General features: G+C 39.1%; 1 protein-coding gene across 6 annotated transcripts in view; it reads left to right on the forward strand.

Annotated features, from left to right (window-relative positions):
- Positions 1–8,434: 8,434 nt before the first annotated feature.
- Positions 8,435–26,920, forward strand: part of LOC143467033 (uncharacterized) — a 76,775-nt gene continuing 58,289 nt past the window's right edge. Inside the window, exons 1-3 of one of the 6 annotated variants that reach the window (XM_076965008.1) lie at positions 8,435–8,677; positions 10,353–10,424; positions 15,423–15,474. In XM_076965008.1, coding sequence (XP_076821123.1) covers positions 8,531–8,677; positions 10,353–10,424; positions 15,423–15,474 — 271 coding nt within the window. In that variant the 5' untranslated portion in view covers positions 8,435–8,530. Of the gene's footprint in view, positions 8,678–10,352; positions 10,425–15,422; positions 15,475–16,589; positions 18,094–19,061; positions 19,189–19,438; positions 19,461–20,361; positions 20,802–26,920 lie in introns of those variants that run through there. The other 5 variants (XM_076965011.1, XM_076965009.1, XM_076965010.1 and 2 more) reach the window with 5 other exon arrangements.

Below are 26,920 nucleotides of genomic sequence, written 5' to 3' on the forward strand. Positions count from 1 at the left end.
AATCACTGCTTCGTGGGCTTTGGCTATCCTCAGCACATCAGCCAAAGTTAACGTTTGCTGTTCAAGGAATTTTCTTTGCAACTCCCTAGAGTAGCATTTATCAACCACCTGGTCTCTTATGCGTTCATCCGTATTTTGAAATTCACAAGTAGCAGCACGTTGCCTTAATCTACAAACATACTGATCAACTGTTTCGTTACTGTTCTGTACCAGTTGATGAAACACATGTCTTTCGAATGGAACATTAGCTCTGGGAATAAATTGTTCATTAAGCACATTCACCGTTCCCTCATACGTCTGGTTTATGGCATTCTGCTCGCTCACAAGCGAATAATATAGCTCCTGTACCTCTTCTCCTGCCGTGTGCAGCAATAATGACCTTTTCTGCACATCATCAGTGACTCCAATTCCATTGACGTAAAGATTAAACGATCTGGTCCACTTTCTCCATCTTTGAGACAGACTGTGTGTGTCTCCCTCAACATCAAATACCTTTAACGACCTCATATCGCACGAAATCGTCCTCATGTTTCTGGTAACAACTTCCGCATCACCGTTCCTGTGAGGATTAGCAAGGATTCCATTTTGCTGTCCAGGCTGCTGTTGATCGTTTTCTTCAGCAATTCCAAGGCTAGGCTATTTTCACTACGTGCAGTTATGGCGAAGATAGGTCGGGTGCATTGTTGCGTTGCTGTTACGATGCTGCGTTGTTGACTCCTTGTCTCAGAAGGTTGCTATTTCTGTTCTCTGTCTCCTTCGCTCATATATTAAAATAAATGAACACGAGGTTCTGAGTTTAACCTTTACTCAAACTCATGCGTCCTGTGCACAAGCGGTGCAAAACGGAATGGGTCGTAAAACAAACTAGCAGTGCTTAAATCAACATGTGCTGGGAGCATTGTGAGGGCAAAAACCAGCGACAAAACAAACAGACAACCAACGGCCGCTACACAGTAACTTAGGTAACACACGACTTATTCATCTAGTAAACTCGACCTTCTCAAGCAGATCTCGATCATTTATTTTATCCTCGTCGCCAAATGTCGTGTTTTGTATTACTTTTGTATTCCATTCGTATTCTATAACATAATCCGCACGCTAGTCACAAACACGATTCTATATAACTATGAATTAACCCGGATGTAAACATAGACATCATAAGACAATACAATAAAGATATCACTTCAATACACTACATTACTACAATATAGTTTCAAAAAAACACCTTAGGTCATTTTTTGGCTGCGGATAAGGTCTTGCAATTGCCATTTAATAGACGAGTGCACAGTCGGTTTCTGTCAGACTTAATAAAGTTTATATATGATACCATAAAACATGAGAAACAAGATTATTATTAAAAATTGTGAATTTTTCTCTCACCCACTATATAACGAATATGCTGGAAGTATTGATGGATATATTGTTCATGCTTTTACACGAGGTCAAAAATTGGGTGTTTTAAATGGAGATGGATATTTCAAAATGACTGTTGCTGATGACTGGAAATCTATTTTTTATTCATAATGTCATTTGGGAATATTTTCATGGATTATTCAACGATAATGAAAAAGTTAAACATCTTAATAAAAACTTTGATGATAATAGGTTAAAAAACCTACGCATATTATTACCAAGAGCAAATGATGAACAAAGCTTCCAAAGGAATGAATCAAATCAAATTACAATAAAAATTTCTGAAAAATATCCTCAAAATTATCCTTAAAAGTCACGTGAACTCATTTGATCTTGGTTACGTAACATTATGAAGAAGTTTAAAAAAAATTACTTTATGAACTTTTTCAAAATGAGCCAGCCCAATTATAATTTTTTTAAATGAGTCACAATCAGCAAAGCAGTACTACTTGCGTCGGGACTAATATTATATAATACTAAAGTACGTTGAAAATCAATACGATGAAACATGCACGAAATGATGATAAAAATAACATTACAAAAAGCGATCGAATTGATATAATTAGTATCTTAAAGGATGTGAGTTGTAGCAAAATCATCACGGGAAAATGAGTTGAGAAGCAGTTCATCTGAAGGTCCAGAAGAAGATGGCTGACTACGACAACTTCGAGGCAAAGGCAAAGGCTGTTGTTGTTGTAGACTTTCATCTGTGTTTAGATTTTGATTTTACCAAGCTAGAATGCGGGAGACAATAAGCATGGCATATTGCAAATGTTGAGGGGATGATCGGATGAACCCACTTCATGGAAAATAGTTCCAGAATTATTACAAGGGCTGACAGAAATGGATTCATAATCTGTGACAATGCAAGGAGTAAGGTTTTTTGCGGCGTGCATAAATGTGTCTGCTACGTAGGAGCCGTTCACCATAGTTTCATCGGTTAAAGTTCAGTGAAAAAGCCAGAGTCAGGGAGCTCGTTACGAATTTTCTCGTAGTCAGGTGCATTGTAGTTGATGTGTATAGACGACTATATTAAGTTAAGACGTTGAGTTTATGTACATGCTCGTGCTAAAATGCATAGTTTTCATAAATGACAGTTTGTCCCAAACCTCGGAAGACCAAACTTCTTGTTGGTCGATCGGATTCCAGCAGATGTAGCCTACTCCCGGTAAGACAATGTTATCGGAAATGAGTTGGGCGTGTTAACTGTAGCTGTTTTGATCGCGAAACTTGGTGATTACATGTTGGCTAAATGCGTTTTTGTACGGTACTGTTGGTTGAATTGCATGCTGTTATGGTCATAAAATCTACGAGGCTAGAGGTAATCCAACCCATAGATTGATGTCCAAGAGTGGTGATAAATATCTCAGTATGGAAAATCTTCAGAACTGTTTTGTAGAGTGTGCCGATCAGTTTCGTGAGCTGACAATGAAAGAACTTGTTTTCTTCATTAAAAGTAGTGAGAACTTCGGAAATAAAATCGTAGTCTTTCCTTGTCAAAGTTTGCAAGAAGTCATGAGAAATGAGAGTGTGGTGTTTGAGAAGATACACGCTTGGGAAGTTTAGGACGAAAAACAGCAAGTTTGTCGAGCTTTGAACATTGATAAAGTTGTTGTCGCTGTAAATGTGATTTGCCATAGCAATTTTATGCACGTGTGGGGCATTTCCTCCAATGATGCACCAAGATCTTGAGGTTAGATAAAGAAACTCTATATAAAAACGTAAAGTTGTAATGGAGTGGCATTTGGTGCAACCCAAGAACCTTGGGCGGAGGGCAGTTCATATTCGAAGGTACTCGCCATGTAAATGTATGATTGCCTGTTAAGCAATAGCTACACTTGATTGAGAACGATGCAAGAGATCCAAGAGGATAAGTCACTGTGTCCGTGACGTAATTATAGCAAATAGTAGTGTGAAATAAAAAGTCGTTTGAAACTTTCCCAGAAGCAGAAGTTGGCAAAACTCACTTGTAGTGAACAGCATTTCGAGTGGAGTATACAGCAAGGTTGAAATTGGGACGGTATTTATACGAAAAAAAGGCTAAAAACTGCGACGGGTGAAAGACCCGCCCAGATATAATACAGAAGCCCCATTTCCCTTACTACTTATGTATCATGTGTCCCAGTGTGTATCAGCTGTTTCTTCTTCAAAATCAGTTACGTTGTCTTGCATAACATATTCTTTCCATTCAAACAAGTGTAAAACCTCGTTTTTTTTCACAAACTGCCTTGTGAGCATTAATTAGCTGCAGCCATCGCATTTAATATTGCATGTTTTTGTATTCATTTACGATTTACGTGTTCAAAAATTGTTTATGTGTTCACTTAGTTTAATACATGACAATGGAGTAAAGATTTTTCGGAAAGGGAAATAAGGTGTACCGCTACAAAAAAAACATTACCAAGCTCCAAGCACTCTTTAAGACATTAGCCAGTTGCTTGTCACTTCTTGGACTGTACTTCACTTGTTTTTCTGTTGGTTAAAAGGTTTTTGGGCAATAAAAAGATCATGTAGGCTTGCTCATTAAGGAATTCGGAAACAGTGGAGGATAGCCTACCTTTTGCCAGGGCATGACTAGTTTATCAGCTCGCCTCCAGTTGCAGAAATTGAAGCACAGCAAAACCAACACGGACTGCAGCCTTCCACCTTAACAACAAGGAAGGAAAACGTGTAGGTTTCCTGCTAATTCTTGCGTCAACATGTCTAGATAAGGGCACTGGAGTTATATTGATAAGAATGGTTATTAATTGTTAACTAATTGTATCGTATCAGTTACCGATCTCTTTCAGAGTTTGCGCAACACGAAAACCATACTTACGTATTGATGAAATTGCTTTAGCTATCTTTATGTCTTATCATATTCAAACAATGTTTTTATCCATTGTATAATTAAATTCAAAACAAACTTGTAGATATGTTTTAAGTGACTGTTTTCAATCCGTGTAAAGATTCTGTTAGCTTTCTATTGTTGGATTTAGTTAGAAGAATTGCATTCACAATTCGCTGATGTTAATCAATGAGTTTTGAGAAGTTCCTCCGTAGCCCATTACACAGTTTGATTTACTAAAATCATATATGACAAAAGACTTGGTGGCCTTGCTCAGAAAATTGTTTCATGATTTTCGGTTTCGGAGTTGACTTGCCGTCCCCTCTTAGTTTATTGTCTAAGCATTAGACTCTAAGGCATTATTTAATACAATTTTTTTTTTCATAATCTGTTTTTATTTTACCGGAAATCTGTACGCTAGAAAAAACTTCAAGTTCAGTAATAGTTGTATGCTAACATGCAGGTTATCACGTACTTACCCAAGCATAGGGCTGATGGTTAGCAATGTTACTTGTCTAAATTCTACACAGTACGCATGTGCACACGCACACAAGCTTTCGCAGATGCGCACACAGATTTTTATCTGAGTGCGCAAACAGGCCGTTAAAACTCAGCCAAACTTTGCAGAACCAAGAGAGTTTGAAATATAGCATGACATTGTGACGGTTTAGTTTAGTGCCATTTCAGTCATGAATGCATATGGGGAAGTGGAACTTTCTGACACTGCCATAACATAAGTCATGGGAATAGACTCTTTATTTATATTTTTGGAGCATTGTTTAGCACCAATTCCTATTACCATTCTTGCCCATTATATGAGCGCATAATCTTTGCAGTGGTGACGTCACTATGTCAAGTATTGACGAGCGAAAACAGTTTAAAAGCAAGCAGATATCGATAAAAAACTTCATTTACAGACACCAATTTACGGGCAAAAACGAAAAATGTTATCTCACAATATTAAATGAAAAGCAAGAAACCTACGCCATGACGATAAAAAGAGTAAAAAAGCTACAGCGGGTAGAATCGTTAAAACAGTATCGTTGCATTTACGTATACAGATCGAAATCAAGAATGTTAGCATAGGCTACGTGCTCTACCTAGGCGGTTCGAAATGTCGCCGTAAGTGCTAGTCCGAGTCGGCAAAGATGTGCGCCTATTAAAAATTTCTGCAGCCTTCAGTCTTGACTGAAGTTATGTCGGCAGAAGACGACGTGGGAAATGGTATACTTCACATCATTCATGTCGAAGGGGAGAAGACGTTTCTTAAGTTGAAGTCGATTTTCTTTGTACTGGACTCTGTTGGTGTCACCAATGCGGCGCATAACGTCAATTTAAAACATAACTAGACTAATAATTGACTTGCCAACTTCAGTACGGAACGAAATATTAAAGCAGATATTGTAGAGGTGATAAATCTTCTCAACCAGGTCGCGCTTAAATATGCAGTAGGACGTAGCAATTGCAAATAGTTGCCAGCCAAGCCATATGATAAATAGAGTTTGGTGTTAGACACAACGCTTCATTAGTTCCATCTAGTTTTATTGTTTTGCATTGTTGCTTGAATCTTGTACAGTTATTACGTATCACGTATTTAGTTCTAAAATGTGTAATTGCAAACAGTTTAAAATTAATGTTATTTTTGTGAAATCTATACAAAAGATTGTATTTATTTTTGTTTGGCCTTCACGTCATCAGTAGTTATAGAATTCATTGTACTATCAACCGAGCAAGGCAAAGGAAAGAAATGAAAATTTAATTAGAAGTTGCGTGAATTTGTTTTCAGGACAAGCTGATTGTGTCTGCAACACTTTAATTCTGAGAATTGTTATTCTAATCTCCTTTTAGCGGCCATTGAGGAATTTTTTTGTCGGGGCTGGGTGGCGCAGTTAAGCAATTCACTTTTTGCGTAAAAAACCTTTCATTTTAAATTTGTCTTAACGCGTTTTCGAGTCTAATGCTTTAATGCTTTAATGCTTTAATGCTTCGAGCATAATGCTTTAATCATCACAACAAAACGACTCTTGCAAATGCAATAAAACAGATTTTCTTATCTGACTTTTCGAAAACGTGTTAAGACAAAGTGCGTATTGCCAAATGTTGTCGGCAATTTAAGGCTAAAGGAATCACTGGATTTATGTGAGAATGCGTTATTTTAGATAACTTTGTTGTTCTGGTGGAATACTGAAGGGTACTTTTGCCACCACTCCACCGAAATTTATGGACAATATCTTAAAGCATAATGGAGTTATTAAACGCCGAAAACTGCTTATTTTTCGAAATTTTTGGCGATTTGCGGCCAAATTGGTCACGTGGTTAATCTGAATAAGATCGTTTAAATTGCGTAAGCTCAATACAACTAAGCTATGCGTTAATATTGAACGTGATTTGGTCAAGAATGGTGAAAAACTCTTTTCACCATTCACCATTCAAAAACACAAAAAAAGTTCACTCGCAATTGGTCATTGCGGGTTAAAATGAAGTTGTCGTTATAGCTCTTACCTCGGCAACTCGCGGCTCTTTCATCTATGTGCTCTGTCTCCCGTGACGAGGGCCAACGAGCTCATTTAGGAAAACTTAATGTGAAAAAATAATGGTGTTTATTAGTGTCAAAATGTAATAACTTAATGCGCTTGTCTGATTATTATTCAGAATGTTTTATTCAAACGTGGAAAATCTTATGTAAACACTGCACAGTGATTTTCGCGGGCATAATACGCATGACTGCTTGCCACTGACGTGATCCTAACTTTGTTTTTATTCGAGGTCGCATGTTTTGGATATTGGTTTTTGTTTGGTGACTATGCGGATTGTCATCGTTGTAGTGAGAATTTTGTGAGGGTAACTACTGAAGGTTTTACGTGTAACTGTAAAGCATTAGTCCAAATTATATATATGTAATATTAGGTTTTTTGTCTTAAGTAGTCAATTAAGTGTTGTGGCTCAGAGTAGGTTTTAGTTTGGCGGAAACAAGACCAAATGGCTCTTTTAATGCTAAATGTTGCCGACCCGTGGTATAGCTAAATACTGTTTATGGGCTGTGCGTCTGCTAGAAGTAACTTGGATTACAATTATGAAATAACTACAAAAGCTACGTTCAATATCTGACAATTAACGTTTAAGCCCGATTTTGGCCTGTTATTCTCAGATCACGTCATCTAATGTAAATAGTTGGCCTTGTTTGGATTGGGAATAAAATAATGAACAACAATACAAAACTTTCATTGTTTTATCATAAACACTTTTAGAGTAACATTTAAGTAAAAATTGAAATTGTAGAGGCGTTTACTCATAGTTATGGTCACGTGATGAAATAAATTTTTTCTGAACACATTCCATGATCACGGTAATTACTTCCATGAAGTTTGAAGAAATAATCTTAACGCAACATTATTTAAGGAAAAGTTGTAATTTTCGAAAAATTCCAAGTATCCCTCATAAAATGTTCTATATTTCCTTATCACGTGACCAGATGTAATCATCATTAAAACGGTGATTTTGAGTTCAAGTACCTTTAACTCAGCAAAGTTTCAAAGCAAGGCAATAAAAGATAAAAGAAATATTGTCCGTCGAAACTGTCATCGTTGAAACCGTCGTTAACCGTCGAAAAGTGTCTAAATTTGTTAAGTTTGTCATGTAGTCACGTGATCATGCTCATACATGAACTTATGCGAGATCGTTATGAACCCCACCCACAGACCAAATTTTAAATATAGGTCCGATGACAAATACGCGAGCTGGCACACAAAAAGTCAAAAAGAGAAAAGACGAAGAATACGCAGAACAATACATATCGAAATTTGGAATTTCGCTCCCCAAGTAATAGTTGGCCAGAGAACTTCAATACGGATCGAAATATTTACGCGGATATTATAAAGGTGATAAATCTTCACAGGCAGGTCCCGCTTTTATACGCAGATCGACGTAGCAGTAGATTTGGACAAAGTTTCGTGTTAGACACAACGCTTCATAAGTTCCATAAAGTTTTAATGTTTTTCTTGCATCAACATACAAAAATAAGGTTAAAATTAGTGCGGTAAAAGACAGTATCATAAAGCATAAAGCATAAAGGAGTTATTAAACATCAAAAAGTGCTTATTTTTCAAAGTTTTCGACGGTTTCCAGGCATACAATGTTTTATTCATTTCCCAATGAAAATTAAACGTTCCATTTTCTTGATTAGAGAAACATGCCAACTTTAATGTGTACAGGTACATTGGTTTTCTGTGTCATATAACTCTGGCGTATTCATAGATTTGTTGAACTGCAGTATACAAAAAAAGATTAATCATGAGTGTGGTAAGAGACTGGATAATTATATCGATATTCCTGTTATCCACATTTACTGTAAATACCACACAAGCACTCACAGATTTGGGAATGTGCTCATGCCAAGCAAGTGGATTTCATACAAGTACTATATTTTCAAACTATAAGGTAAGATGTTATTCAAAATTTTAATAACTTTTTATCATGATTAGTTCTGGTCATTCAGTGCACGCAAATGGAATTAAAAACTTAAGTTTTGCAAATAAAAATGCTATTAATTAAGTTCCATGATTGCAAGTTGGTCATGCTCATGCTCAAAGTGCGTTATCACCATGTTTTCAATGTCATTTTTCTCTTATTTTATATGTGGAAAAATTTACCATGTCAACTGGAAGAATACATGCATCTTTCTATTTATCTTCATTTATGTTAAACCTTGTCACAGGTGGAAAAAACAACCAAAGCTATAAAATGGCTACATGCAGAAACACCGAAAACGGTATCATCTGTTTTCTTTTTTACAGTAAAACAAAAAACAGATGATTTTATTTCTAGCGACAAATACGTGAGTTTTTTTAAATAAAACTAACAAAATCAAAAACTGTCCAAAACACCCAAAACCAAAACACCCAAAATGGGTGTCCATAAATACAACTGAGCGAACAAGCGACCGGACAAGATTCATAGATGCAACACTTGCTTTAGGGTAAGGCGAGCAAGCTCACTTAATTCTATAAATTGAACCTTTGTGTGAATTGTTTCCTCCCTGTTTGAGATTACTTTCATGTAGCTTGATGCACAAACGTTCATGCGATTTAACACGAAAGATTTGCCAAGACGAAAATATGTTGTGTTCATGGTGGCATTAGGCGTTTGATAGCATCAGAGAAAGGAAGGGTGTGATATCTTGGGGGCCATAAAGATAAATTTAAGGAAAGCAAAGAAAAATGAAAAGATTTTTTAAAAGAAAAGCAAAATGTTAAGCATTTTACACCATGTAAGTTTAAAATTTTCACGCATGTACACCGAGCAAATGTAGACGCTGTCAGACAAGGGCTACACCGAAAGAGTGCTGGATTAGGAGAATCAGACTCTTCGTCGCACATAGTACATTCCACGCTTCAAATTAAACAAACTGGACTGGTGTTGGTTATTCAATTTTGTGATGTTGGTTGCTCGGTTTTCCTGCCATTGGTTTTCATTTTACTAGGTCGCAGATGTTTCTTCCTCGGTTTTCCAACGCGGCAGATATTGATTTCACAGTTTCCTGTGCGGCAAATGCTGATCCCTCGGTTTTCCTGCTCGGCTAGAATTAATTTTTTATTTAACTGGTTAGTGTAATCAATTTTGCGGAGGAGTATAAAATTCTAGCCACGAAATGACCTGCCTACTAAATTTACGTTTGTGGACAAATAAAGGGCGGCTTAAATGTGGCGTTGTAATTATAACATGTGTAATTGCCCTATCGCTCAATTATGTTATTGCGCTAAAGTTAGTTGGGTAAAATCACGGCTTTAAGTAGCCACGATTTAAAACCATTCTTTTTTGGGAACCTTTACTTTGGTATTTGGTACAAGTTTATCCATTTCCTGGTTATTAAATCCAGTTTTATATTGAAGTTTTTTATATGTCGACAGGTTAGAAAGGCTACGTATAGGGACACGTAAGACAGTTGTGGTTTTTTATTTGGCCAGTAAAATCCACTCAGCACCACAGCTGTCGTTATTGACGGAAGGAGTTTTGAAATCATGTTTGAATTTTGACATTTCAGTTGTATAGCTTTGCAATGTTTTAATAAAATACATTTATTTGTACCTGACAGCTTTAACGTTTTGTTTGACAGGGTGGTAAATTCTATGAAAGTATTCGAGGAGAGAAAGGTGATGTGGGTCGATCTGGTGAACCTGGACCAGAGGTATCATGAATTTTGGCGATTTTATTGTTGAGAGCTTAATTCAATAAACTTAGAAATAGTTTTTTTTTAAATTTTGTTCTGAAGAAACTAGTATATAATTCTTGTTTAGAATTCTTTCTCTTTGCAACTTTTCTCTTTTCTGCAACTTTTTTCCACAACGTTAATCAGGTGACAAGTTGGTAACGACAAACAGTTCTTAACATCTGCAATCAGGTCTTGGATCTTCAATCATTAATACTACACTTTCAAAATCCGATCCAGCAGGACGGATTTTTCTGATAGAAAAAAGTTTGAAACGTGAATAATTAATCAAAACTCCCTTGCAGTTGACGCACTAATTAATTTCCTACCAAATGACGTTCTTTCACCCAATCCGCATATTTTAAGGTTAGATCAACCATACGAGACACTAAGAGCTTGTTTGATCAATAGATTTCAACCCAACGTAGCAGACAGAGTTGCAGAACTATTCAACCCATTGCCACTTGAGGATAAAAAATTATCTCGTGGTTAAAATCTCAAACGTGGTTAAAATTTAAATTAAACTGCATGTGATAACAAGTAGCTACAGTACACATTACTCCGGCCTAATTACGAAATTGCAGTCTCAATAGCATTCGTCTTCATTGTGTGAATCCTGCTTGATCATCATATTAAATTGTTTACTTTCAAAGGTAATGCATTCACCATGACAAAAAAAAATCTGCCATAACACTTGGGGTGTATTACAGTACTGTAGAACGAGAAAGTACAACTGCATTTATTCAGTATTCTTCTTCTTCTTCGTTTGAGCGTTTTTCCTTCCTTCCAGACTAAATTTCCGGGCATGAGTTCATCAGCCATGTGACCGTATCCTCGTCCAATATTTTCAGACCACGCACACCATGTGGGGGCCAATGGACTGGGCAGTCATTGATGACGTGGTCTGCTGTCTGCTCTGTGGCACCACACTCGCATCCTGATGAGGGAGCCAGTCCCCATTTGTGCATGTCTGAACGGAAACGTCCGACGCTGGTGCGCAGGCGGGTGAGCCTGACCCAAGTAGGTCTTGCGAGGGACATTCCCGATGGATTTGGGTCGGCGTCGGCTATGAAGTCACAGAGTCTGGAGGTGTTGTTTTGCCACTCCGTGCTCCACATGTGGTTCGTCCAGTACGCCGCACTTAGTCCAAACTCTTCTGCGCTACTGAGTAGCTGTTGTGCGGCCGGCACAAAGGGGTGTCTTGATTTCAGTCGCTGCTTTCCAGATGATGGTCGCTGGAGTGGGGTATGGAGAAGGTGTTTAGGGTCCAAAGCGCGGCGGGCGAGAGAAATCATGGCTCCTTTGCGGCGCAGCTCAGCAGGTTGGATGCCTGCAAGGATTGGTAAGTAGTCCGTTGGAGTGGGACGCAGGCAACCAGTCACAATACGCAGCGCGTCGTTGATGGCGGTGTTGATGTGGCGGGTATGGGAGCTACGACACCACACTGGTACGCAGTACTCGGCGGTGGAGTGGACAAGTACCAGGGTGGCTGTGCGGCGCCAGCCGCCTTAGGAGTGCGACGCGCGCAGATAGTTTATTGCGCAGTAACTCCAAGTGTCGACGATACGTGAGTGTCCTGTCCAAGGTTACGCCGAGGTAGGTGGGCTCGGGTGTAGTAGGGCAGGGTAGGTGTAGTAGGGCAGGGTACCCTGTAGGGCAGGATTTCCCCCTCAATAGTGATACTTATCCCACGCTATGCTTCCTTCTTGTTGAGGTGGAAGGCCGCCGACACTGTCTTTGCCTTGCTGAGCTGCAGCTTCCATTTCTGGAGATATGGTGTTAGTGATTGCATGTCTAGGCTAAGATTCCTCTCCATAGCCTGCCAGTCTCCGGCAGAATGCAGGAGTGCCAGGTCATCTGCATAGGCATACTTCCTGGAGGTGGTGCTGGGCAGATCGTAGGTGTATGTGTTGAACAGGAGGGGAGCCAAGACGGAGCCCTGTGGGATGCCGTTTCTGAGTCGACGTAGTCTACTTCGTGGGCCGCTGCCGGTGGTGAGGGTGAAACTACGGTTTTGTTTGAGTTCCATAATCATGCGGACCATGTGCCTGTAAGGGAGTAGGCGGAGTAGCTTGCAGGTGAGACCGTTGTGCCACACGGTGTCATAGGCAGCCGTGAGATCAACAAACACGGCGCCGGCCTTCTTCTTAGCTGAGAAGCTCGATGTCTTGGGTCATAAGTGTGACCTGGTCTACGGTTGATCTTCCGTGTCGGAAGCCAGCTTGTTCCCGAGGGAGCTGTGGGTCTATTATCGGTTCGACACGGGCGTAGATGAGTCTTTCGAGGATCTTGAAGGGGATGCAGAGCAGGGAGATGGGCCGGTAGCTCTTTGGATCCCCTGGGGGCTTCTTCGGCTTAGGGACTGCAACCACAAGGGCTCTTCTCCAGATTTTAGGGATACGCAGGTGGCGCATGCAGCAGGAAAGGAAGTATTTTAACCAGGACTTCAGGGCGGGAGCAGCATGGAGTATTAGTTCCGGGCATAGATGGTCAAGGCCCGGAGCGTTACCTGGCTTTATGTGCTGGAGGGCGGCGGTGAATTCTTCCGTAGTGAAATCGCCGAAGATGTCGTCTTCGTGTGATGTTGGCATCTTCTAGATGTTCGTCATTTTATGAAGGACGGACCTGTCTGTTTCGCGGTCTCTCGTTTTAAACGTCCCGTTCTTCACAAGTTGTGTCGCGATGGCATTAGGCGAAACAGGGCATTTTTGGCGGGATCCACGTGTCCTGCCAGTGAGGTTGTTCAATGTGCTCCATGCTGTGCGGCTAGAGTGCGTGAAGTCGATTGAGTTGACCGCCTCTGTCCAGCGTTGCTTCCTCTTTTGGTCAAGCCTTTCCAGTAAGACTGTGGCTGATGTGTTGGTGTCGTCGCCTTGAGGGGTACCAAGAAAGTCACAGTAGAGGCTTTGGCACTCCACATCCCAGCACGGTATGTAGATCTTCCGTCGGCCGCGGGGTATGGATTTTTTTGCTGCAGATGCTATGGCGTCGCAGAGGTCCTGGTAGGCTTCGTCCACATGGATGGTTTGTGGGGGAGATAGACGCTTTGAGCCTTTTTTGTATGGAAGCCGTAGCGTTTCCAATCGGCCTTTCGGAAGTACCAACGCTTAGCCCGCTTGCTCGGAACAGGCAGTGCGAGTTTGGGGGCCGTGACAAGCGACGGTCGATGTTGGGATCTTGGGAACTTCTCTAGTACACGTCTGTGCGGGGGTCGACTATCGGAGCCCATGCTCGCGAATGCCAGGTCTGGGTTTGTACCAGTGTTCCAACGCCCGGAGAAGAAGCTAGCGGCACCCTTAGGATCGTATAGTAGGGTGAGATTGTTATTGGCTGTCCAGGCAGCTAGGCTTTCTCCATCGTTGTTGGTTGTGTTGTAGCCCCAGTCCGTGTGGTGGCTATTGAAGTCACCAATGTAGAGGCTGGGGTGGGGGAACACTGGTATGGCTGATGGTGTAAGTCGCAAGGGTGGGGGCTTGTAAATATTGATGATCTTGTAGCCTGTTATGTCTACACAAAGCCACTCGAGCTCCGATTGGGCTGGGGATTGGTCTTCTAGGGTCCAGCTCAGTTGATCGTGGACAAACGTGGCGAGGCCGTGTTTCCTGCTGAGGATTGCGCCTGCGAGTGTGAAGTTGGTTATTACCAACTTACCCATAGATGTGCAGTGGGTGTCTTGGAGGACGATGATGAGGGCTTGATGTTTGTTGGCCAGGTGTTCTATGACACTGATTTTGCTGGCGGTGATGCCCTCGGTGTTCAGCTGCAGGACGGTGGGTCTACGGTACTTTTCGACAAAGGAGCTGCCGCGCCCTGAGAAGGGCGTTTCCCTCGCCTCTGGTCTGGGTAATTGCTCGGTTTTGACAAGCTTCGCTTCGCATATCTCCTTGTTAAACACGTTACTGACAGGGGGGACCACGGGAAGGTGCTTGTCCTCCCCCCCTATTCAATATAATCAGTGTTTTGTCACAATTGAAACACTCAGTACATGGCAGCCATATACCGTAATGATTTACACTAGCTTTAATAATACCATCTGTTCCAGTGCTCAGTGTATGGGCGCCTGCACTCACGCAAACCAAAATTTTATTCAGTTTTATGTCAGTACCGGTATCACATCAAATTAATTATCAACCTTACGCTATTACACAAATATAGTGAGAATTCTATGGATCCTAAAATATATTACATGGATCACCAGTTGGGAACCACGGGTCAAAGACATATTATAGATGACCGGTATTCATGAATAAAAAGAACTTCATCGGGTCACCCAGGGATGAATACGAGTAAAATTCACTTGACTCACTTGATTTCAGCTAAGATTTAAAAATCCTTGGGGCAAATTTTAGTTCTGGCGTTTAAGCTCCTACCTGGTTTTGGGCTAATACTTTTGAATTATTGAGTATGCTTTAGATAGGAAGTACAGCCTGCACAGGAAACCTTCTAGAATAATTTCATTATATAATGGGAAGCTGCTGTGCAAAAATACTTAATCCTGGCAAAATACCATACATGTTTTCATTGTGCTAATTGCATTGAAAAATAAAATTATCCTTTTCTTATATTGCAGAAAGTTGCCACATAAAAATGCTGAAATTTGGCAAAAGTATGATTTCGATTATGTTGATCGCTTTGAAAGATAGATGTAACATATCACATCTTTTAAACTTCATATTTTGCAAGTAGAACGACATATTTCATGCAACTTTTATATACAACTTCTATTTGAGTTAAGACTAATGAGTTGTAAATGGTCTCGGTTGCATTATTTATTCTGTAGGTCTACTAGTATTTTAAGGTATTTATTTTTTTTCTGATGATCAACAGCATTCACTCTAACAACTCTAACGTTGTAAAATATTTAAACTGTTTTAAATGCTGTTGGATATTGCGCAATTATAATTGTTTTACCTTCAATAATGTCGTTGCTCAAGATATGTTAGCCATCTTACATTGAAGTGTTTTAAACTTATTTAGGGACACTCTGGGGAGATTGGTGAAATAGGAGCTAGAGGGCCTCCTGCTTTTGGTAAGAGAGTTGCTATGTTATGGTCATAAACACACATTTATTCATATATTTTCTAATTATTAGTAACGCTCTTTTTATTAAAATTGAAACGCGCATTGTTTTAAATTTACTTTTTCTATGTATGAGTTATGTTTTGCATTATGTAAATTATCAGTTTAGCAATTTCACCCCTTCTGAAGAACGCAATCCAAATCTAGATTTTTACATTTTTTTAATGTTTTCAGAAGTGGGCACATGCGAAAATTAACAAAAATAAACATGAATTCCTATCTAACGTAAAATTATGCCGAACGTTTAGCCACCAAGAACTAAAAATTTAGTAGAGGGTTGCCTGGGGAATCCTTCTAATATCCTTAGACAACCCCGATCGTGTTACCCATCCCTACACGCCCTATTCTACTTCTCTACGATATTGTCAATTAAGAAATACCGAACAGTAAGTTGTTAGCTATACTGAAAGCTATGAGGCCACCTCAAGCGTTAGCAATCCAGTTATATACATTTTCCCAGAACAACATCCAAAATTAACATTGAATAAACATGTGTAATACAGTGTCAAAATTATTTTTCCAGCAAGCTCCAAGTCTAATGCTCCAAACGCGAACGATGTTAAGTTTAATTTGAAATGAACGTAATTTTGTTTCGATGGTTGATTTGTAGTGGTCACAGTATAATTCTTTCCATGTTTTCTCGGGTATGTGAATTCCTAATTCTTTCTACCCTTTTAGCTTCTCGCTGAAGAATAAACTCGTAGCTACGTTTTGATTTTTTTGCAACGGATTACAACGCATTGTTTTAAAGATTCTAATTGGTTTTTGATGTGGTTGTTTTATCGGGAAGTTTCGTCCCAGTCACCTGGAATAGCATATTTAAGTTTGATATATTCCACGATTAGTTAGTAGTATTCTGTATGAGCCGCAGTAGGAACGTAACATAAATTCTTTTTATATCTAACTGCAGTTTATTGAAGAAAAGCGGTTTGATTTGTTGGTTGAGTAATGTTTTTGACGCAAATGGCTTACCGAAGAATGTAGTGCGAAAACACTTTTAGGCAACTTTGTTTCTATGTTAACCGTGGATCGTAGGAGGCATGGAAGCAACGAGTTGCTAAAAAATTTTTTTTCAAGTTCTTTCCATGCAGAGTGGTAACTAGGGTCAATTAATAGCTAAATTAATTTAATGTTAAATGCGTTTAAATATGCCTCAATGTCAATCATGTTTGCAACGCCTCCAGCATAACTAGTGCACAAGGTTTGGCGTTGATCTAACATTGAAGGTGGATACATAAACGTAAATTAGTTAGGCAGGAGAGGCATCTCGCGGCTAGGAAACCAAGGAACCAACATCTGCCGTTGTTGTAAAACCTTGAGTTCATGATTGCTTCGTAACCGGCGAGGAAGGGCAAATCCAAACTCAATGCACATGTCGAAATGGTAGTGGACTACAAGGTGAACCACGAGAGTTGAAAAACTGTTGACAAGACGGAAATTTGTTGGCAGTGAGCAAGGTGCACAACCAAATTAACTGCCAACAAACAACTCAACAACTCCAGGACCTAACTTGTAGTCACTCGATTGCCAACAAAGCGAGTAAAAAATGAGTCGACTGCCAAAAATCTCCTTTGAAACCTAGTTTCAATTCCAGAATTCTCTGCCAACCATGCTGACTTTGAGCTCCCAGCTGAACGCCGACCAGACGAACCCAACTCAAACGAAATAAACTCCCTCCACGGCAAGGTTCAGGACCAGATAAGAACAGGAATGCAAGCTATATGAACCAGCTATCGCCGATTAGGCGACCCAAAAGTAAACTTTAATTAATTGCCAACATGGCCCATTTTGGAAGCCTGATTTTGCCAACCAAGCGTGCGATAAAGAAAGCGGAATTGATTGAATTTGGGGACCTAACTATTGCCGATTAAAAACAAACTGGCAGGGTTTGGCACTATCTTGGGACGGTTAAATTAATTGTTTTAAATTGTTCTAAAGCCAAAGGTTTTAGTCTTTCTTTTAGAACTCCTTGACTATTTTATCTTTGATTCCATTGTTTATGCTATCTATGATAGTTTCTTTAAGTTAGCACAAACTTTATAAAGTCCTACTTCTTATATTCAAAAAAGAATCAATTTCATATACCATTTGAGACTAGAGTATGATAAATCAAAAGAGAGCGATTTGAACCAAGACTCAGTTTTTATATCACCTACATTCAGCCAATCAGAGAAATACCCCGTAATTTACGTCATTATACCTGTCCGAAAGTTAATAATTGCAGATAAATCAGATAAGAAAAACAGATAAATAATTGTTTAACGGCTACCCAATAAGAATTGAAGTGCCTGGACAATCACCACGTAAGACATAGATTAATAAAATACAATGCGTTCATGTAAATTAAGTGATTTACTTGCGGTGGTTGATGGAGACTCGAAATTTTTCCGTTTTGCTTTTGCGCTGGAGTACTGCTGGATAACTGTTCTAAAATCTGAATTTTTAGCTCGTTCATTTTCTAAGGATAGCAGAGACAAACCACTCAATCTCCTTTGGGATATGGAGCTTCGAAGAAAGTTTTTCATCAGCTTGAGTTTTGAAAAATATTTCTCCGTAGCAAGTGTAACAGGTACTGTCAGATATATCATGTACGCCGTACAAACGTCAGGATAAGATGTTGCAAGAGCTTTATTTTCTACAACCAAAAAAGAAGTCATATCTTTGGTGAATTTTTATTTCCAAATCTTTTTGTTAAACGATGTTTTGATTGAAAGCATTTGGCTTGGAAACAAAGGAGAGACGTTATCTGCAAATTTTTTTTTATCCCTATATCCCTTCGGATATTTCATCAAAGTAGGTTTTTATTTTCTTTACTCTCTTGTTTAACTGTCTTGGCAAACCCCATTGAGAAGCAATACTGGAAAATGTTTTTATTACTTTGTAAAAACTCCTGAGTTAAGCAATTTCTTGAACAATTAACAGTTTGCAAAAGTGTATGGTCAGAATTTAAGTCAATGGTTTTACACTGTAACCTTCGAAGGAATATTGATGATCCGCAAAATCTTGCACTGGACAACTAGCATAAACACAAAATCAAAGTTTTCTATCTGTTTGTTTATTGTTATAGCTTCATCTCTTTCTTTTGGCTCCGCGCTGTTAACATTTATGCGAATCAAGCATTTCATAACGTCATAAAATCTTTCCTTCAAAGCATGGGCAGCATTATATCGACTGGTACACCGAATTGGATTTAACGTTTTGAATAACTTATAGGATTTGAGAAAGAACTATCATGGACATTCTGAATTTTTTTCGACCGCACAATGCTATGTCTATTTTGGATCAAGAGCCGGAGTACTTACCGCTGATCACTGCAGCGCCATCATATCCTGGTCCGTAGCAGTTTTTTTATGTCAAGTCCTTTCCGCTGAATTGAATCCGTTATTAGTTTGTGCAATCCGACCGCAGATGATTCCTTAACTTCGGTAAATGAGGTAAACGCTTCAACAATTTTCAGATGGGGTTCCAACATCATGATAAGCGATTGTGACGTAAAGAAATACTTTACTTAACTGGTCTTTTTGGCTGACATCTTGAGTGGTATAAAAAATAATGGCAAAAAAGGAGCGCTTTGTAGTTCGCTTTATACAACGAAGAACTTCTTCAGCCAGTAATAATGTTTGTTCATTTTGTATCGAAACTTATTCACTGGATCCGCGAAAAGGTAAGTTGCACATTGCTAACATCAACGTAACATTTAGTAGTCTTTCCAAAATATTTTGCTAAAAGTTTGTTTTCTCCAGTAAAGACTCGTGAAACGCTTCTTCTATTGTCTTACTGTTTTTCCATTGCTCATATATGACACACGCCTCCTTATGATGTGCGGAGCGTTCATGACCTCGATCGAATTCGCTGCGATAAAAGCCTCCAGTCCTGGGTTTTGAAGTGCTGAGAGGCATTTTCATGAGAAAAGGCAGTAAACACGGTCCATGCTTGGTGAATAACATAACCAATATCTTCGTAGTTTTACACCTGGTTGTATTACATTATAGGTCCTTTAGGTTGTTTTGGACCTGCTGCAATAAGTGCTTTTTTGATCTCTGTGAGCTTACGATAATGGTAGGAAAATCATCATTCTTGCTTGCATCTGATTGGAACTTTCTTCACTGGTATTATTGTTGAAACTGTTATCGTCAACAAATAGAGGAGTAGATTCTTGCTCGGATGTTGCTAAACCGTCTACATGCTCGGAGGTCTCTGGATGAATTAGTTTTTGAGTGTCTGAGCTGCATTCCTTCTTTTTAGCTAGTCCTTTTTGTGCTACACTTTGATAAGTTCTTTTCATACTAATTTGTAGTTAAACCCTAAAAGGTTTAATAAAATTTAGTCAACAGTTAGTAAAGTTCACTCCTAACCAAATAAATATGTTCTCTTTCATAGAGTGCTTCCAGCTACGCTGCGGCCAAATTCCAAATGAGGGCGTACGTGTTGCATCAATTGAAATCTTGTGATTGTAACTATTTCGTCACGAAGTAATAATTGCAAAGAATGAAAATGATTCTTGAATCAGTAGGCCTATTAACATATATAAGTAAGGACAAAAGAAGCCGAACCAAACACAAACAATAGGCTAAGTGTCTGGAATAGGGCTCTAATAAAGCTAAGACAAAAATCTAACGCAGTAAACGAAAATGCTGTAAAAAATTATACGTGTAGATTCTAAATGAAATAGTAACAAGTTAACTTTAGTTTTTAACGTAAATATTTTAGAATAAAATCTAGTAATGCCGGGCCCTTTGACGACCATGGTCGTGTTACTCGTCCTTACACTTCCTATATTGTTATACTGTTATATTGTGCGGACTACCGCGCCAAAAAAATTCGGAAAATGTATTTGGAGTCGGCGATCAACAAAAAGGCACACAAATCAGATCAAAAACTAAGCAAGGGTATAAATAGAGAAACAAATTAGGGAACGGATAGCACGGTTTAAAACCATGGCTGTACTTCAACCGTGATAAATCCAAACTGAACACAATAAAAAAACACAAAGCATGTTGGGTGCTAATTAACGCGCCACGCACACCTTTAATCTCAAGTTTGCATAAAAATGAATTAGTTAGGCAAGGGGAGCCATCTCGCGGCTACAATAGGTATACTCCGGCACATCTCTGTGTATGAAAAGGTATTAATAAGGATTACATCACTGTTGCAACAATGCTGAAAGAGGTACTTTCTTTTCTCATCCAGGTCTGTATCGCCATGCCTCCTAATGACACACTTTTATACAGGATGTGAAATGGAGCTGTGCGGCGGGGCACGGGGCTGTCGATTCAGGTGTATAAATACATTATGGTAATTTATACACAAACACCAGAGTTGTTCAGAATTTAGAAAAGTTTAAAAATTCATGCACTTGGTGGCTTTTCTCATTATTTTAACAAAAAAAACTGTCCTATAAAAAAAATTAGCTAAAAAAATAAATCTTTCTAGTTATCTATAAGACTATAGTAGTTCATCGCCCTCAAAGTTTCTATATAGACCAGTGGTTCTTAAACTGGGGGGCGTGTAACATTCATAAGAGGGGCGTGAGAGATCACAAACTGTCTATTATAATTTATATGAGCTATGTCTAAACATGCTTTCTTGATTTTCGCTATAGGTACATTTTTACTAAAATTTTAAAGTGTGTTCACGATGGAAATTGTATTTTTGAAATTTGGATTCTGAAATACGTCGATGGTTACGTCATAATATTTGGTGTCTCTCCGCATTGAAGCGTATTGTTTTCGTTTACCCATTCACGCACTCCTAGCTCGACTTGCTGTTCTCTTGTGTTCTCTTTTTGCGGTGACCTGTTTTTTTCTCACAGCGGGGAGCGGCGTAACAAGAAAAACTTTTACAAATGTATCACTTGTAGAAATACTTAATTTACACTAAATGCACTTTCTTTAGTTTTACAATTATGATGTATACAGGAAGCCAGATGTTTTTGCTACTAACCTGTAAATATCCGATCAGTTTACGACGTATAATTTTCGAGTCATTAACGATTGAAAATTTATCGATTGAAAATTTGCGCGCAATGTCGGCCACACGTAATAAAAATAGTAATGTCGCGCACATGGTTTAAATAGGGTAAAACCAACGTCAGCCAATATTAAAACCGTAAAATGAAGTAAAACTTAATTTTAGTATTGATTTAATAACCTGGTATTTTAGTAATTAAACTAATTGTATTGACACAAAATGAGTGGAAAAAAGAGAAAGTATGACCAAAAGTATCTGAAGAATGGCTTTATAGCTACCACAGTGAACCGAAAAGTCGTACCGCAATGCTTGATATGCTTAGAAAAGCTAAGCAACGACGCTTTGAGACCAAGTCGTTTGCAGCGTCATCTTCATGAATATAAAGACAAAACCTAGGAACAAACTTGACTGTGAAGCCGACCTAAGATGTGCATTATCTTCTACAAAGCCTCGAATTAAACGTTTGGTTTCCCAAAAAACAACTACATCCTTCACATTAATGAAAGTTAATTGAAAATAAATTGTTGTTTTGTTTAATGCTTTTTTATTTTGCAATGAGGGGGGCGCGAAATTTTTAGGTACCGTCAAGGGGGGCGTGTGCCAAAAAGTTTAAGAACCCCTGATATAGACTCTTACAGAGTTTGATCAAATGGGGTTTCCCCTAACATAGATCATATAAAGTAAATATAGTTTAACTATGGTTTAACACCAGTTTACCACAAAAAGAAGTCAAACTGGGCATTTTTGTGATGATACTGTAAACAAGACTTGTTGAACACAATATTTTTAATACATTAAATTGCTTATTTAGCTTTTTAGATGGTTAAAAAACTTAAAATTTGCTACAATTTAGATGTTTCATATCGTTTTCTTGTTGCTACTTTTTATAATTCATGATTAAACTTTTCAGAAGCTATCCTAAAGTCGGTAGTAGTCTAGTATGCTAGCATACCAACACCATAATTTTACTTGTGATGTTCTACTGCTTACAAAAAGCCTGCACGTTGCACTGGGCTTCTTCTTTCGTATGACGTCGGCTCAAGTATATTCAGCTACCAATTGGAGCCATTTCTTCCCTTCTTCGTCAGGGGTCTCAAGGTCCTCTTGGCCTATGGGTGGGTGTAGGACACGACAGTTGAAGATGATGTGTTCTGCTGTTTGTGGTTCTGCACTGCAAATGCATGATGGTGATGTTTTGAGGCCCCAGCGGGGCACTTCTTTCCAGTCGTTGCACCATGCAGTGTTGATGTTAAAGCCGGTGTTTACAAGTGCCATAGCGTGTCTGCTGAAAGGGCGGCGAGAAACCAGTTGTTGACGGCCACTGTGAAGTTGGCTGCTTAGGGTTCCGTACAAGGGATGATTGGTGTTGTCCATGGCTTGGCATGCAATCTTGTCGGTTGCTTGTACTCTCCGATAATTGGAGGGAGCGATGCCTGCCAGTACTGGCGTAAACACAACAGGAGTGAGGCGGAGGCAGCCAGTAATGGTCCTGACGGTCTCATTTAGGATGGTGTCCAGTTTCTTTGCATGCACACTTCTACACCAGACTGGAGCAGCGTACTCCGAAGCACAATCGCAAGCGCTGCAGTATGAAGGGTGGAGGTGCATGCTCCCATGAGGACCCAACCACACATCTTAGAAGGTTATTTCTTGCCGATATCTTGCTTCATAGGGCTACAATATGTGGTCTATACGTTAGCTGGAGGTCCAGTGTCACTCCAAGGTACCGTGGTTGCCGGATATTAGGCGATACAGTCCCGTTCAGTTGGATAGCTAACTGACGGTTCGCCTCACTGTTGTTGAAGTGGAACGCGGTAGTTGTTGTTTTTGTAATGCTCAACTTTAGTCTCCATTTTTCAAGAAAGTGCGCGACGTACTGCATGTGCTTTGTCAGGGTCTCCTCCACGTTCTTCCAGTTTGTGTTGGCGTAGAGAAGGGTCAGGTCGTCGACGTAGCCATACTGGTGTGATGTTGTTTGTGGTAAGTCGCTGATGTACATGTTAAAAAGCATTGGCGACAAGGTAGAGCCCTGGGGTACGCCATCTTTCAGACGCCGCAGGCGGCTGCTTTGTCCATCACTGGTCTTGAGAGTGAAACTGCGGTTGGACAAGATGTTAGTAATGAAACGTACTAGGTGTCGGTCAGGAATCATCCGAAGGAGCTTGAGGGTTAGGCCTTGCTGCCACATGGTGTCATAGGCAGCCTTGAGGTCCATCAGGCCCAAACCCGCTTTCTGTTTTCGCTCGAAGCAGTCCTCGATGTTGTCGGTGAGCTTCAGCACCTGCTGTACAGTTGATCGTCCTCGTCGGAATCCAGCCTGTTGTTGTGGGAGCTGTGGGTCAACAACAGGGTCAAGCAGGAGCCTCTCCATGACTTTGTAGGGGACACAAAGTAGAGAGATAGGACGGTAACTGGGCTATATGTAAGGGCATCAGCAAAATGAGTGTTTAATTTATTCTGAAATTAAGCAGCAACAGTGACAACTTTTAAATCTGACATAAATTATTTTGCTAGCTGATAGCAGTAAATGACTCCCTCACTCCCATTTATCAGGTGTTTCGTTGAACATGTTTCATTGGAAATTGATAGCAATGCAATCGAAAATAAACCTTGATTCCACACCAAGTATGATAGGCTACATCAGGGGTTGGCAACCTTTTGCACTTAAAGAGCCATTTTAACCAATATTCCACAAAATAAAAATCACTGGGAGCCGCAAAACTATTTTCACAATAAAACGAAAACGACACTCTGTAACAAAACTGTCATGTGTTGCAATTATAAAAGTAGTTAATTCAGTAAGAAAGCAATGAACGCAAATGAATTTGTCCACAAATCGTTGAACGTTCTGTTTTCTTCAGACACTTTTCTTTTCTTAGATTTACTCATAGTTGGTTGGCTGTTACAGCCTGCACACTCTCTAACTAGTCTAACTGCTGCTAGTAGACTGCTAAAAACAACCTTTATGTTAGCCGACTAATTATGACGTCACAACCAGAATGATTATGCTTTCATTTACTATAATGTGCTCAGTGAGATAAAGACGCGAGTGTTCTTCTGTTTGTTTCTACTGTAGCAATAAATTAATAAGAGCCGCATCAGACGGATGAAAGAGCCGCAGGTTGCCAACCCCTGGGCTACATCAACAAGTTGTGTGCTTTGAGTAATTTTAAAATAATCCTGAAATTACAAGTGCATTAGAAAAACTTAAAATAAGTTACAATGCTGCAACAAAGATTTTATTATCTTTTATAAAAGCTTGTGGTGATAATCTAAATGACTTCCATCTGTATCGTTCCACAAGTTCTAGAGCTCGCATTGCAAATTACCTAGAGGTTTCTGCAGAAATTATTGACAAATTTATGCAGAAATAAACCAAAATACATAAACATTTATTGGGATGGAAAATTAACCAAGGATCATCGTTTTAAGCTGCATGAAGCTTTGTGTTATTGCGTTGAAACCTCCAAACCACAATAATGAAAAGCTTTCAGGAGTACAGAAATTACCAAATGCAACTGGAAAGTTAGAGGCAGAAGTAACATTTGAGCTGTTGGAAATCTGGGACTTAAAGGGCATGGCTGAAATGTAGTATAGTACCAGATGCTCCTGCCACTGATTTGGAATTTCTCAATGATATGATTAAATACCGAAGCCGCCCTCGCATAGAAGCCGCGGAAGACAATGATGAAATCGCTTCTTTACTGATAAAAGAAAACAAAGCAAACATATCTAACAACATGCAATAAAAACAATTCAAACATTGTACATATGTTTTATTTCAACTATGGTATTGTACCAATAGTCATTTTCATCATCATCAATAATACTAATATTCTTCAAGTCATTATTATCACTGAAACTTCCATTTCCTAGGCAGGAAATTTTTGTGACGTTATCAATTGTAATCCCGCAAACCTCAAAAGAGTTTATTACAATCTCATTTTGAACTTTTTCCCATGCTTTAACAACCCATTCGATTTGCAGTGAATGTGTTGGTCATTTTTTTTCATGTCCTTTGGTTTTAATGGGAACAGTATGGATGCCTTTACTATCAACTGTGGTGGCACTGGGCATGTTTGTTGAAGACTTGAGGTTGAAAACTCTTGAGATTTATTTACTTCTTGTTAAAAGCGACAAAGTTATTAATCTTATCCTCAAGGTCACGTGGTAATGATTGTCCTGTAGTCGTTCGCCGTCTGATTGATAAATTAAATCTGTTCATAAAGTTGAACAGCCAACCACGAGAAGCCATAAATTCAGTCAAGCCAATTTCTTCGGCCATTTTCGTGTCCCAGACCGTGATTAGTTTTGTGAAGACATGATGGTGTTCAGCTCGATCTTTGGCAATTTTCTCCATTAACTCGTCTTCCATTGTGGAGAGGCATGGTTTTCGACCAGCTCCTTCAAGCCTGAATCTCTTCTTCGATGGTCCTGGTTTCTCGTAGGCTTCATTTATTTCTTCCTTCTTCTGCAACCATTTCCGTATCATTGACTCGTCGATTTTTAACTTTCTTCCGGTCTCTCGATTTGAATATTTTTTTGCAAACTTAATTACTTCGGTTTTGAATTCTATAGAATAAGCAAGTCTATTACTCATGTTTACAAGTGACATTTTACAAAATTTCTCCAAAACACTGCAGGTTGCTAATAGTTACGACTAATTCAAAATAAAATGATAGTGGTGGTTACTGTTTAATACAGTATATACCAGGGGTAGGCAAATGTATTTAACGGAAGAGCCATAAGTACCAGAGAGCCTAAAAATTTAGTTTAAGTTAGTAATAGTTTTCTTCGCACTCTAGATTAAAACCTCTGTTTTCATCTTCACATTTTCGTTTTTTGCTAGCATTAGATGTCATTGTTTTCGTTTTGCAATGTATTTAAGTAGACTAAACTGAGCTAAAGCTTACTGTCTTAGCAAAGAAGTTGCGTTAACTTGCTGTTAACTAACTTTTCGGATTCTATGACTAGTGTTACGTCATAAACAAAATTCTGGCTTAAATAAAGAAAAGAAAAAGAGAGAAACGTTCATAAACTGTACACTTGGTAGCCTTTACAATTTTTTTGGAATTTTATGATTCGACTAGAAGACCCACAAAAAACATGCCGGCGAGCCGCAGTTTGCCCACCACTGGTATATACCATACCATGGATATTTGATATATTGCAATTTGACTCTTAAGAACGATTAGAACAGGGCTGTCCATTTTTCCAACCCGTGGCCCATGGGCCACATTTGGCCCGCGGGAAGGTTCCAAATAGCCTGCTTACGTTCCGAGAAATTAGCATTTATTGTTTGTTAACTAATTTCTGACAGCCATATGGAAAACTCACTTCGCAATGCTACATTGTCCATCTCACCGAATATTATCAAACTTGTTAGAGAAAAATAGTGCTAAAATTCACATTGAAATGTCGACATG

The sequence above is a fragment of the Clavelina lepadiformis genome, chromosome 1 (genome assembly GCF_947623445.1).
Source record: "Clavelina lepadiformis chromosome 1, kaClaLepa1.1, whole genome shotgun sequence".
In the NCBI taxonomy this organism is placed as follows: Eukaryota; Metazoa; Chordata; class Ascidiacea; order Aplousobranchia; family Clavelinidae; genus Clavelina; species Clavelina lepadiformis.